The sequence below is a fragment of the Rhipicephalus microplus genome, chromosome X (genome assembly GCF_043290135.1).
Source record: "Rhipicephalus microplus isolate Deutch F79 chromosome X, USDA_Rmic, whole genome shotgun sequence".
Classification (NCBI taxonomy): domain Eukaryota; kingdom Metazoa; phylum Arthropoda; class Arachnida; order Ixodida; family Ixodidae; genus Rhipicephalus; species Rhipicephalus microplus.
Window position 1 is genome coordinate 133880830 of NC_134710.1, and position 15316 is coordinate 133896145.

The window sequence follows — 15316 nt, forward strand, 5'->3', positions numbered from 1 at the left end:
TTCTTATCTACCTTTCCAAAAAGTACATAGGCTAGTATTCATAACTGCATGCAACCAAAACAATAATTTACAGGCAAAAGATGACTGCATAGTATGGACAGTACAGCGAACATGAAGGCACCCTGTCTTCTTGCCTCACCATAACTTCACTGTTACTCCTACATTACTGTACGTGGAACAGTGCCATAAGATTTCACCTCACCTAATCTTATCTCAAATGGAAAAGTTGTGAGCAAAAGGTATCTTTTCTGTGACTGCTATGATTTCGACCCCCTGAACACCTACCAAGAACAGTATATCCCAAGAATAAATACTTTCAAACATACATATGAACAAACCAAGGCTCACCTTTCATTACTTCACTTTGAATGCTACAATAGGTAAGAGGCAAAATCTTTTCAAAATTTCTTGCCAAAGGCCTTTTAAAAGATTTGGTGGCACTGCAGGCATCAAGAACTGAACCAATGGTGGCAGCACAAAGTGGTTCAATAGCAACATGTTGCACTGCATGTGTACATTTAGAGGAGATGTCGGCATATCCTGATCACGTACCCACATCGAAGGTTGTGACTGCACAATGCAGTCTACGTACTGCACATGAAAAATTCACCAATTCCTTGTTCTGAGCTGGACCTATGTCACTAAAATGCTCACTAGAGCAAAAATAAATTTGATGTTATTACTACTACCATTGATCATCATCATATAATTATCATGATCATCATCAATTGACATATCAATGTCAGACCCCTGCCATTAGAAAAATATCTAGATCTGCAATAGGTGAACCATGCAATGAGACATCTGTTAGGCCCACAATGTTATGCTAAGGCTTTTAAATGTTCATATACACTGGCATGAAACAAAGGGGAAGAGGTGGTGGTCCTGACCCCTTTGTGTCAAGATGAAGGGGGTCACCCTTTGCAAGTGTCCTCCCTTGAAGTTTTCCTTTTTTAGCCCTTCTAAAAGAGCACAAACAAAATGTAAAAGTGAAAGCTGCTTTTCATTTCAAAAGGCACTGTAGGACAAGAGCCCTGCATATTCTGAAATTTTATAAATTACTTCTAAAATAGAAAAATGTTTATTATTTAAGACTTTGAAGAGCAAAGTTAATCAATAATTCTTGATCATCTATGGTTGTTTGTTTATGTCGACGATTTTGTGTGAGACACGGACAATGAAGAGTGAATCCCAAATGCTTGACTGATATTTTAAGAAAATCACTGGCAAACATATACATGCTTTACAAAAAATTTTTCTTAGGAAAATCTTTAACTCTTGAAAGCCTATTTATAACAAGCACAGGTACAAATGGGAAATAAAGCTGTATGTTCACACCTTGTAATTAAACAGTGCTAAAAAGTTCTGTAACTATAAAACTTATATTTATAAAACAAAATGGCCACAATGCCAAGATGTCTTGTGATTTCTTATTGCTTTTTTTAGACTTATGTGCCCCTGTTCATATAACCTACAAAAATAAAAAGAAAAAATTCTTTCAGGGGGACACAAAATGTGACTTGAATGTCAAAGCAGGGTAGTGAAAGGTCAGAGATAAAAGTGAGCCGATAAGCAAATTTGACCTTGCATTTCAGCATTATGCCATGTTGTTACACCACCACATACAAGATTGCATGGTCGGTGCACCTTAGCTTAGCTACAGCTCACCAGCCAATGTGCTGAAAAGGTCATAGAGGCTGGTGTGAGAAAACATACAAGCCATAAGTGATAGTCTTACAACAACAAATAAAAAGCCACAGTTTGACTGCGACTGCACAGACAAATAAATGCATGAGATAGCAACAACCTGGAATATTATACAAAGTAAGGCTATGGACTAACTCCTTCAGCTTCAAACCTGTCATAACTAAATGAAACAATGGCGAAAAAAAAAGCACAACCACTGAAATGAGCCAAATGACGTTCATGCTGCCTATCACTCCATTGCAAAGCAATCAGGTACAATAGCACACACGAAGGTATAAGCCGTTTACTGATCCCTGTCAAGATAAAGTGTGGACAACTGCACCTGGCTGAGCAAAGAGCAGAGTGCCTGCTAGAAAAGTCCAGCTCACCCCCTCATGATGTTTCTTCTCCACTTGAGCCGCTGTCATAGGCTGTCTTCACACATAGAACATACACATGCAGGGTGATGTTATTACTGAGATGAACACCTAATACAGCACCTCAGAACGACACCAGTGGCAATGCCAAGAATGTGCTGGTAGCGTTCATATAACTCCTATCTCAACATGAGGAACTGCTTGCTTGCCTACTCCATGACTAATAAAAATCACATTTTTATTGGCAGAAGTGTCATCCAGTCCAATCTTGCAAGGGTATGCAAACCGGGCCACTGTATGATCACACATGCTGCTGCCTTTCACATACGTTCATCACATATACTGGCAGTGTTTTGCTTTGACATCTGACACCTAGCACCACCTTGGCGTCAGTGCAAAAAGAGAACACTGAATTCAGTATCATGCAGTAAACATTTTGGAACGACTCAGATACTAGAAAAAATAATTGAAAAAAAAAACACACTCGTAAGCTATAGGATGGTGGAACTAGTGTTCCACCTAAATAGGAATGTCCAGTCACCATTTGCAACTAATGATATGATGCATACTCAGAAGGTTGATTACACTGAGTAAGCATGAAATATTCCAAATGACAACTACTTACTTTCCACAACTTCCAGGACCAGAACTGATGGAAGTCCCTTCGCCAGAGAAGTCTGTAACACTGTCCTCGCCACCAACAGGCACCCTAGGTCGCTTTGTCGGAAGCAACATGCTTCGAGGGACAACACCCCTGCTTGTGTAGATGTGCTCACCAGTGCCTGTACAGAAAATTCAGAGTCCCACAGCACACTTCAATACACAAATCCGTTTTACTAATTTTAGACACAGTCAGCATATACCTAGAAAAGGCTGCCAGAAGAATACTAGATCTTTAAGTCATCACTTCATTAGAAAACTTCACGAGTATTATGAGTTCTTACTCAAACAAACTTCCACAAGTTCTATTGCATTGCTACTTATAAATGGCCATAACGTAACTGCCCAACTATGCTCCGTTAAACCTTTAAATGGAGACTAGACTGACCAACGTTTACAAATACACAAAAAACTGAGTGCTTGCCATGCATTCTCATCTATAAAGTTAACTTGTAATTGCTGCCTTTATACTCTTGTCATCAACACTTGTGGAAGGGTCATCCTAGCACGACTTTTGTGACATCAAAAGTGCATGGTTCAATGCCGCGCATGTTGTTAGCTCGAAAACACTTTACAACCATGTGCCTTGTATCCCCAACGGCTGCTGAAGTGCTCAAGCAGAAACTTTCCCTTGAAAATGAGCCGCATTTCATGGGTTCATCAAGCCACACACTAAGCCAGCAACATATTCCTTTGCACAATAAAGACAGCACAAAACAGAGAATGCGGTCAGAAAATTTCTCAGGTGACTGCCGAGATGCACATGTGAAAACAAAACTAGCAATGATGACCATGACATATCTACAGCTACTAGCATCACTACTGGGGCTTGTTGAAATATACATATGCATGGTCTTTGATATAAGCCTCCGTTGCTCTGATGCAGCCAACACTGCAGATGGAAATCGATTACATCATTCATTAGTGTTTCCAGATTGTTGTATACTTTAAATACAATTATCTGATGCCCATTTATTCTAGCCATGAAGGAGAAAAGTTGGTCAGCTTAACAAGTAGCCTGAAAAATGAATGCTTTCAAATTTTTTTCAAAATCAAGAAGATCAGAGTTTTTTTTTTTTGGACCCAATGGACAGCTCCTGTGTAACTACCACTCCATTGCCAAGTCAAATGGACACATTTCCGAAATGCGGCCTCGGGTAGTTTTTGCAGAATAATGAAATTTGCTCCATTTCACTAATGAAATGAAAATGAAGCTACTACACCCTAGCAGATGACAAGAATGACATCACTATTCCCAACAACTACTGTACTGGCTTTTCTGCACTCAACCTATGTGTGGCTAATGTGCAAAGGGCAGCCTGCACACTCACGAAGCAAAGAGGATTGGTGGTCAATTTTACCATGATCACCCATTATGAACACCTCGGAAGAGTATCGCAATCATACTTTACGGCATTTAAGTTCAACCAGCGAAATTTCCCCACTTTGCACAAATCACCTACAGCTGCTTCTAGAATGGGTCTTCATAAAAAGGGATTCCATTCTCCACTAGGACCCAACCTCCAGACTTCTCTAATTACAAGGTTATTTACTTAATTCACATTATTATTATTGTAATTGATGTCTTTAGTCATCTTAATACGTAAACATTGACATTTGGGGTTTTACATGTTAAACTCTGAATCTGATTGTGAGGCATGCCACTGTGAAGGTTGGGCTCCAGAAATTTTGACCATCCAGTGTTCTTTTATACGCACTGTTCTTTAATTGCCTCCATCGAAATGCGATTCCTATAGCCAGGATTGAAACCATGACCTCCGGGTCAGCAGCTGATCACCGTAACCACTACACCACTGCAATGGACATCTTATTATGTTTGCCACTACAAAAAGAAGTAATTATGAAGGCAGCAAGCAAATACAGCATTTCCCTTATTTTTTTAAAATTTTTTTGGACACACTTCTTGAAACACTCTATATATGCACATGCCTGAACACCCTTAAGCAAGCTTCTACTCAGTGCAAACATAGATGACAAGAGCACAAGGATGGGCCCCGTTTTCATCACTCTGCCTGAACATAAGCAAAAGAGGGGGGGGGGTTGTTCCCCCCTCACAAAAAATTACTGGCTATGCCCATGCTGTCATCAGCTTGCATTATGAGGTGCCCCACATTTACATGAACTATTTGGTCAGTGATGACCTTGGGGTTTACTTTCTCTAACACCATTAATCATCTTTGCTCTATTGTGGCTGTAAAGCTAGTGATTGGCGACATGTCAAGCTGTGACAATGAGCGCCTGTACAAGACAACAGCTGAATGAAAGAGCTGCATCAAATCAGTTCAGTAAATACAGTGAGAACAAAGTTCCCTGTAACAGATAAATGCCAGAATCCACACATTACAGTCAACTACATGCTGAAAGACAGCCCTCAAAGCTCTTGTATTTATGTTTACAGAAAAATGTGAGTTATGAAAAGAGTCATTAAAAGCACTTTGTTGAGAATGCCAATAACACGGCATATGAGACTCTCTGTCCTGTGGCAAAGTATGCATTAGTGAGATGGGGCATAGCATCAATGACCATCTCAGAGAGTACACAAAATATCTAGCTAACAAGAAGGGCAGACATCTTGTTGACCACTGCTTTGCTGACCCCAACTTTGACCCACTTTTTCCATAGTATGAAAATCATGGGCATAAGTAACCAAAAAACCACCTGTGAATTTTTAGAGGCCCTTTTATCAGAAGTGTGGGTCACAAGTGTGTCATTGACATATCAATGACAGAAAAGCAGAACATAAATTTCTTTTATGCCTGGTATGATAGCCTGCTGTTTGATAATTTTCATTGTTCCTTGTAACAATACACCAGCACACCTTCATGGTTACATACATCTGTGCTTCTACCTTCAATAAAATCAGTTGTCAGTTTACGTCTGAGTTTATCTTCCTTTCCATTGTTCCATTTCATCGCACTTTTTACAATGAATTGAACATCTATTTTTTTATGTCACTTAAAGGGGTGGTGCCATCAAATTTCGAGGCTAAAACAAGCCTCTTGTGGGTTTCCTCTGCAGGCTAGGACACTCCATATGAACGGTCGGACACAGCAAACGTTTAGAATATATTTTAAATCACCTCCAAAGTGTACCTAAATGCTCATTCTCCCGACTGAAGCCCATCGCAAGCACATCCAGAGCTGTAGTAGCTCTCTAGGAAGGCCAACAAAAGTTGCAGTGATGTCACACCACATCTGTAGGAAGCGTAGGCATGCACAGGTTTCTCTCCAGGGGGAACAAAGATTCATCGCTGACTTTGTGCCCCATTCCTGTCGCGGCACCCCCTTCTTATTATGTCAATGTTTAGGGCTATGTTTGCACAACCCCCCCTCATAGCTAGGTGACTATGAAAATGGCCACCCCCTGATTGATTGATATGTGGGGTTTAATATCCCAAAACCACTATATGATTATGAAAGCCAGCGAGAGCAGACAATAATCCGCCTTACACGCGTCACAGCCTTGTGTGGTCACGTGGCCAAGTTAAACTGCAACGTCACAGCCTAATTCTGTGCCCAGAAACCAAAACCAAAAATAGTCCGCATAAAAAAAAGGCAATATTAATTTATTTAGCGAGAATAAATGAATTTTGATGCATGTATCATGCTTCCTGGAGCTATAATAAATGGCTGCAGCAAAAAACGCGCAAGCCACAAAAATGATGGCACCACCCCTCTAACTAAAAATAAAAAATGTTCTCAAATTTACAATGCAAAAACAACTGTATTTGTAATGTTTGACAAAGATGCCTGCCACTACTGTGCTCACAGCCAGCTGTCCTACAAGCTTGCTGCAACAGGCAGTCATGATTGTCAAAGCTTGCACGCTATCTAAAAGGTCAGAGCAGCACAGAGGCACAACATTCACCCTTAGTTTTTTTTTTCCTGGCCAGAACGTCTTGCTTGTTAGATCGTTTATTCTGTTCAATATTTGGCATTTTCTTTAACAGTAAAGTACCTACTTCACATAGCATAGATGGCCAATGAGTTAAACGTGCAGGTTAGCTCACACTCAGTTGAAAATGCTATAATGAAGGATGGAAAGCTGCATTTCCAATACACGGAACAAAAATAGTGGCAAATACATTGCAGCCATTTTTCAGTAAGAGTGGCTTATAATGCAGGCTAGCCATTTGATTAGAGAGACTACCAAAGGCTGCCCTATTCACAAGAAGAAACTTTGGAGAGCATCAATACAAACAACAAAGCCACAAGGGCTCTAGTGGAGACATGAGACAGTTTGTCGGTACCTATGATTATTATGAGGCTTCTTTCCGCACAATAATATTGATGTTACTGATCCATCAGTATTAGCTTTACTAACCATCCTTACGGTCTGCAAAGTTGGAACCTATCTTTGTACTACCAGTTTAATGAACCTGCATCCACCTGAACAAAAAGAAATGGTTTCTCAATTTGATACATTCAATTTCGGCCAAGCCAGTGGTATAAGGGGGCACTTTTGCTCCCTTATAGGTGTACTAATACAACCAGCCTTCCCAGTAGAAATTTCTGGCATTTCCTATACACCTCACTCTAAAACACATCAAAAAATGCTGTTGGAAACACATCTGGCTTGAAGAAACTGAACAATCACTTAAGATATATGAAGGAAAATTTAGAGCATAAAGACAGGAAAAAGGTTTTTCTTTCTAAATGTTACATATCAAAGGTTTGGCTATAAACTCTTACGAATAACTAGAATCTGAAGACAATTCTGAATATGGACATGGACACTACTCCACATGGGGCATGCCTGATGGGTATGTTGCAGCTCATTTAAGAGATTGGAACTTTTCTCCACACAAAATGTTATTTCTCAAGGCTAAAACTATGGTTTAAGTTTCTTGGTCTTTTACACCCCCAATCGCCTATCACTAAGAGCCCTTAAGAATTATTAAGCACCATCTAGTGACAAGAATGCAAAATCAGAAATCAGCCCAAGTAAATAACAATGACCTATCCTACCAACTAAACATAAATAGGCTATAATGCACGCACCTACGCAATACAGAGAGATCAAAGAATCATGTACCTAGAACTGAGGTAGAAGGGTCAAGTCGTTCATAAGGGGAGCTGCCAAGATGCTCGGAGTCTAGTTCAGAGTTGTGAATGGCAAAAACCCAGGAGCGGCCCATGTTGGCTAAATCTGGCAAAGCATACTGGGGCAGTGGGAAGTGGCGACCTGGGTTATGCTGTGTTAGGCCAAGTCGCATGTGGCCGCTCCATCCTCGCTCATTTTGTGCTATCTCAAGGAGGAAGATTTCACCAGGAAGCAGTGGTTGCTCAGAGAACGCCAAAGCATGGGCGAAGCTTGTCTTGCGGTATGCAACCATGTTGTTGTCGCACAAAATGAGGTTACGCCCGTGGTAGCTGTGAAATCGACTGGCAGGCACAGTGGGTGCCCCATCTGGCATATCCTTCCACTTGCACTCTACCTGCAAAAGCATACAGTGCACCATTATAACCTCACCTGAACAAATCACTTTAATACACAATGAAGCAATAAATTATATAACTTAAATGAGAATGGCAATGTGGGCTCATTAGTATTGCATTCTTCTTGATGATAGCACAGGCTAAAGACAAGGGCAAAAGAAAAGATGCATTTGACATAGTGCAAACTTTCATTGAATGATCTACCGATGCATCAATGGGATCTGAAAAAAATAAATCTGCTCTTTAAAGTTAGCACTGTGCTGTGACGAGTGTGCCTTTTCTGTTGTCTCTGTCTTTAGCCTGCACTACCATCAAGAATACATATCATTTAGCTGTTCTTCTTTTGGCTCAATCTACATGGGTAAAACTACACACCGTGGAAAGAGGAAACATCTTCCAGGCAGCATACCCCGCATGCTACTTTTGTGCACACAGTCATTGTCCAGCAGGATATGTGTGAAGTGGTGCACTTCTGTTCAGCTAACATCTTAATTTTATCTGTCATTCACATTACATGATTGTTTTGAGCACTGCCACTCCAATTATACACCAAAATCTGCTTGCATAGGTAGTGTATAATTGAAGCTCATGGACTTGAGAAGCAGCGCAGTGGCATGGGATCTTTTATCAAGCTTCTTGGAGCCGATAAGTACCAATATCTTTGCAGGCTGCAGATGCAGAAATCCACTAGAATGAAACTTTACAGCCAAAAAGGTCAAATTCAAATACAATTGCCTCGTGCTGCACACAGAATTTAATGCAACATGTACTCGTTTCTCCAAATAATTTCACCAATCACATTTGAACTCATTAGAATTTAAAAAGGCGCTTCGAATGCTGTCACAAATATATGATTGCTGAAACGTTCGTCGAGTACCCCACAACAATTACCCGCAATTGCATATAGCATAAAGTTGACATTCAATGGAAAGACCATAAGCTTAATTGTAGACGTCTGTCTGATCACAATTTTCTCGTAGGTCACTTCTGGTATCTATTCAAATGAGGACTGCGCGAAAAGCACCTCGATTCATAGCGCAATGAAAATAATGAAACTGGCGCGCAAAGGCGTCGATATATTGCTATGAAGTAATACCAAGACAGATATATGAGCGAATATGTGCAACATGCAAACTCCTGCGTTCGCTAGAGAAGATACCCACTTCGTTTTCTGTCGCTAGGCTCATAGTCCCGCCAAACGAGATGTCGTTGCTGCTGGCACGGACATGCATTCCGGGGTTCTTCGGCTCGGTTGCGTGTCACGCCGGCCACAATACCAGCCTTAGCCGCATTTGCCACGACTTAGCAGCACTGCCGACGCGCCCACCATGATGTTGGCGGTGGTGGTGGAAGTGGTTAGAAGAGGAAGAAGGCGCCTAATTTCTGCAGCCCGGTAAGTAGCACGCACAGGACATGGTAACGATGGTAGCACAGTGCACCTGCACTTCGCGGTTGGTTTAGATTTCAGCAGGTACAGCTGCAGTCACAGAACACTACAGTCTGCTACAGTAGCTCCAACCTGCTACAGCATCATCGGCATCATCCGTGTATCCAAACAAGAACCATGGTGCCGTGAAGCGCGCTGCAATCGACCGGTGTGCTTAGCGCGCGAAATTCAGTACGCAGGAAGATGCATGCGGCCTTTTATAAATTAGACGCTCTCAAAAAATACTCGAAATTAAGCTAATACAAAAAATAAACCACATGAACTACTCCAATAAATAAAGCCGATTCTGCGTCATATTAGTGCGCACGTTTCCTATCGTAGATCATTGTCGCCGATCGTAATGTTGATTAAAAAAGCAAACAGATAATAATAATAATAATAATAATAATAATAATAATAATAATAATAATAATAATAATAATAATAATAATAATAATAATAATAATAATAATAATAATAATAATAATAATAATTTATTTGCATAACAAAGAGCCCTCCGGTGACGTGCGAGGCTAGACACAAAAGAAAGACCCTTACGCGCGGGCGTCTGCTAGCCCGTCACCGGAAGGCAAGGGGAAAAACACGAAAAGAAAAGGAGATTAAGCGCTGCTCTGCTTGTGGTGTGCATATGCATGCCACTTTGCTTATCTAAGTGCTTTGATGATACACACACACACACACACACACATATATATATATATATATATATATATATATATATATATATATATATATATATATATATATATATATATATATATATATATATATATATATATATATATATATATATATATATAATATTACGACGTGTATGTGCCGGATTGATAAGAGGGAATAGAAGTGTGGACTTGGGAAGAAGAAGATCTCTCGGCAGTTTTATCCGGTGCGGCCTCGCCATCCCAGCTTCCGTTCAATAAACCCCCGTACCCCTACTTCAGGCGTAACAGAGTGGTGGAGGTGCTGGGTACAGTATACGTCGACGAACCACGGAGCCACAGCTGTTCGAACTTCGCCGGAGCCGTCGTATTGCCGGTCTGCCACCGACACCAACTGCCATGGCCGAGAGCGAAGGTCACGCCTTCTCAACCACACAAAGGTCAGTGCCAGCTGCACCTCGATATCACTATATGGAACCCCGCCCGTTCGCGGGAAGAGCAGGAGAAGATGTGGATGCGTGGCTGACACAGTACAAAAGGGTGAGCCGGTACAACTGCTGGGATGCCACCGACCAACTGGGAAATGTCGCGCTGTTTCTCACGGAAACAGCTCTGATGTGGTACGAAAACCACGAAGATTCCTTAACAACGTGGGATCGTTTCACTGAAGAGCTCAAGAAATGCTTCGGCGACTCTGATTCAAAAAAGAAGAGCGCGGAGCGCACGTTGGCTCAAAGAGCTCAGACTCCTGGAGAAACGTGTACCACCTACATAGAGGAGGTCCTGATGCTCTGCAAGATCATAGACCCGTACATGACTGAAGAGGACATGGTCGGCCACCTTCTGAAGGGTATAGCAGAGGACGTCTACAACTTTTTGATAGGCAGGGAAGACCTCACTTCCGTCTCCGCCGTCCAACGTCACTGCCGTACTTTTGAGAAGCTAAAGACCCGTCGTATTGCCCCGAAATTTGGTAGGCTGGCAAATGTAACAACGGTCGCCAGCGTCGACGTGAGCCCGCCCGCCGACCTTGCCGCTACTATCCGGACAATAGTGCGGGAAGAACTACAGCGACAAGACACACTGTTCCACGACACCATCCGCCATACGCCTACCTGTTCATCCTACTACCCGGCCCCGTTCGCTCCTCTGCCACCATCAGTATGTGTGACAGACGTTCGCGAAGCTAGGGCTTCGTGGCCACGCCGAGACTCATTCGCGTCTGACCAGCGGTATGACCAACGTCTTCGTCCCGGCCCCGCCCCACAGAGGCGCGCAGCTCCCGTTCAGCAATCTGCTCCACCCCGTTCGGTTAGGCGACCCTACACAGCCCAGCGCTCTCAGCAGTGGTTCGGCGAGCGACCCCTACCCATCTGCTACAACTGTGGCGTCGAAGGCCACATTGCCAGGTACTGTAACTACCGGCAGCCGCCGAGGTACGACTGGCCACCGAGATCCCACCTGTCCGACTTTGCACAAGCACCAACGTTCCCTGGAAGCGCATCTTACGAGACACCAAGGCCGCTGCGAAACCGTTCTCCAGCCTCTGACCGCAGTCTGACACCCCCGCCAGCCCCTCGCTCCAATCGGTCGCCGTCTCCTAGGCGCCGCTACCCTTCGCCGCCTCCGGAAAACTAGGCAGCGCGGCCGCTGGGGGTGAGGTCGCTGGTGATTCGCTGCAAGAAGAGATACCTCCACCGGTGCTTATGTTTAAAAACAAAGTGCAAGTTTTTGTTGATGGTGTACATACGATGGCTTTGGTGGACACTGGAGCCGCTGTGTCGATCATGAGTGCTGCGTTCAAAGCTCGTTTGGGAAGAAAGGTGACCTTTTTGTTGGAGAAAGCGATAACGTTCTGTGGCGTGGGCGGCAACTCGTTGTGTCCGATTGGTGTTTGTACCGCGGCAGTGTTACTGAGTGATCAAGTGTTTGTGACAGAATTCACGGTTCTTCCGCGGAGCACTCATGACATCATTCTAGGCATAGATTTCTTGCGAATGTGCGGAGCCACTGTAGACTGTCGAAATGGCGAAGTTATCATAAGTGACGCTGTTCCTCATGGACTTATCGAGAATTCGGGTACGGAAAGCGGTGCGCTCCGAGTCTATGAAGATACCGTTATCCCGGCCTTCTGTGCTGTGCGCGTTCCAGTAGCTTCTTCGCATATTAACGACAATAAGACCAGTTTCGACGCGCTAGTGGAGCCTTTCCATCTAAGTTGTATAAAGAAGAACACGTTGGTACCCCACAGCATAGTTTCAGTGAGTGAAGGTCGTTCAGACCTTTGGACAACGAATTATTCAAACGAACCGGTGCTGCTACCAGGAGGACTTAAGCTAGCGTCGTTTAAAGAATACTCGCCAACAACAGTAGCTGTCCTCAGTGACGTTCGACGGGATGAACAAGTGACCGCCTGCTCAGACAGTTCGAAAGTTTTACCTATGGTTGATAAGGCGCTGACTGCCGACAAGCGCAGAATGCTTGTGGACGTTTTGTTAAAGTACTTGCAAGTTTTTGATTTCTCCCAGAGTGACCATACGCCTTCCATTCCTCCATTTCGTATACGCCATAGGATAAATACACAAACAGCACAGCCAATCCGACAAAAACCGTACCGAGTATCGCCGTCCGAGCGCAAGATAATAGACAATCAAGTGCGTGAAATGCTCCAAAAGGGCATCATTCAAGAATCATCGAGCCCTTGGGCAGCTCCTGTGATCCTTGTGAAAAAGAAAGACGGTACCTGGAGATTTTGTGTCGACTATCGCCGTTTGAACTCCATCACGAAGAAAGATGTTTATCCTCTTCCACGAATTGATGACGCCTTGGACTGTCTCCATTCGGCGTCATACTTCTCGTCTATCGATTTACGTTCAGGCTACTGGCAGATTCCCATGCATCCAGCGGACAAGGAAAAGACTGCTTTCATAACTCCAGACGGACTTTATGAATTTAACGTGATGCCGTTTGGATTATGTAATGCTCCTGCCACATTCGAAAGGTTCATGGATACCATTCTGCGTGGCCTAAAATGGAACGTCTGTATGTGCTACCTAGATGACATCGTGATCTTTGGGCGCACATTTCGTGAGCACAACGAACGCGTGGACATTGTTCTGGAATGCATTAGAAACGCTGGCCTTGTTCTTAATTCGAAGAAGTGTCATTTCGGCGAGCGACAAACCTTAGTACTTGGGCACCTTGTGAACAAAGATGGGATCAGGCCTGACCCGAGCAAGACAGCAGCTGTGAAAGCGTGCAAACCACCTCGCTCAACGAAAGAGCTTCGCAGCTTCCTAGGCCTGTGCTCGTACTTTCGCCGATTTATTCCCGCATTCGCCGACGTTGCCTTCCCCTTGACCAGTCTGCTACGTCAAGGTACTAGCTTTGAATGGACACATGACTGTGAGACGTCTTTCAACCAACTCAAGTTCTTACTCACATCGCAGCCCATTCTCCGACACTTCGACCCTTCGGCGCCGACCGAAGTTCATACTGACGCCAGTGGCATTGGCATAGGTGCAGTTCTAGTACAACGACACAGTGGAAAGGAACATGTCATTGCGTATGCCAGCAGAACTTTAAGTAAACCAGAACGGAATTACACAGTGACTGAGCAAGAATGTTTGGCACTCGTCTTCGCTGTACAGCGATTCCGTTCATACCTGTACGGTCGTCCCTTCCAAGTGGTCACAGACCATCATTCCTTGTGCTGGCTTGTAAGCCTCCGAGACCCATCTGGCCGCCTGGCACGCTGGGCCCTCCGCTTGCAAGAGTATGACTTCACGGTGTCATACAAGAGTGGCAGGAAGCACGCTGACGCTGACTGCCTTTCGCGGATGCCGCTTACTACAACACTTTGCGATGCCGACAATTTCGATCACCTAATTGCGTCAGTGACTCCAGTATTCCCGGACAAGACCACCTTTGAAAATGAACAGCGGAAGGATGTCAGCTTGGAGCCATTATTTGCTGAAGCACGAGCGTCCACTTTGGCCGGACGCTTTTGCGTTCGTGAAGGATTACTTTACAAGAGGACCTTCTCGGCCACGGGTTCCCGCTTCTTGCTGGTGGTGCCGCACACACTCCGTTCCTCCATTCTGCGCGCCATGCACGACGACGCAACTTCGGGTCACCTGGGAATGACGCGAACACTCCTTCGTACACAGGAGCGATTTTACTGGCCACGCATGCGCCAGTCAGTTGAGCAGTACGTGGCCAGTTGCACTCAATGCCAGACGCACAAATCAGTCACGACTGCTCCGGCTGGACTTCTACAGCCTGTGACGCCTCCCAGCACTCCCTTTGAGCAAGTTGGCATTGACCTCGTGGGCCCTTTTCCACGCTCGGCAAAAGGCAACCGTTGGATTGTAGTGTGCGCCGATTACCTGACCCGCTACTGCGAAACGGCCGCCCTGCCATCTGCGACTGCTGGCGAAGTATCCTCCTTTCTCCTGCACTCTATCATACTGCGCCACGGACCTCCTCGCGTCATAATAAGCGACCGCGGCCGTCAGTTTACGGCAGACGTTGTTGAGGAACTGCTCCGTATGTGTGGCTCGGAACTTCGTCATTCGACACCTTACCATCCACAGACGAATGGCCTTACTGAACGAACGAACCGGACACTGGTGAATATGCTTTCAATGTACGTGGCGTCCAATCACAAGAACTGGGACGACGTCTTACCGTTCATCACGTATGCCTTCAACACTGCCCAACACGAAACCACCGGCCACAGCCCTTTCTTCCTTCTTTACGTTCGACCCCCTCGTTATACCCTGGACACTATCTTTTCGTTTTATGACAATGACGATCCTTCATTAGCTGAAACACTATGCCTTGCAGAAGAAACTCGGCGTCTTGCCCGCCTGCGTACTATAGCATCGCAAGACCGCTCAAAGCTCCGCTACGACAGCAAGCACCGCCACGTCACATATGAACCGGGAGACCTTGTAATGGTGTGGAAGCCTATCCGCAAGCGTGGCTTGTCCACAAAACTTCTCGCCCACTACACTGGCCCATTCG

At 44.3% G+C, this 15316-nt stretch overlaps 1 protein-coding gene across 4 annotated transcripts in view; it reads right to left on the reverse strand.

Moving 5' to 3' along the window:
- The window catches only part of LOC119176514 (neuralized-like protein 2), a 30659-nt gene that overhangs the window by 11062 nt on the left and 4281 nt on the right, over positions 1–15316 (reverse strand). For 3 of the 4 annotated variants that reach the window (XM_075877760.1, XM_075877761.1, XM_075877762.1), the window contains 2 exons: positions 7779–8181; positions 2689–2845 (listed from right to left, as the gene is read on the reverse strand). In XM_075877760.1, coding sequence (XP_075733875.1) covers positions 2689–2845; positions 7779–8181 — 560 coding nt within the window. Of the gene's footprint in view, positions 1–2688; positions 2846–7778; positions 8182–9345; positions 9931–15316 lie in introns of those variants that run through there. The other variant, XM_037427837.2, reaches the window with a different exon arrangement.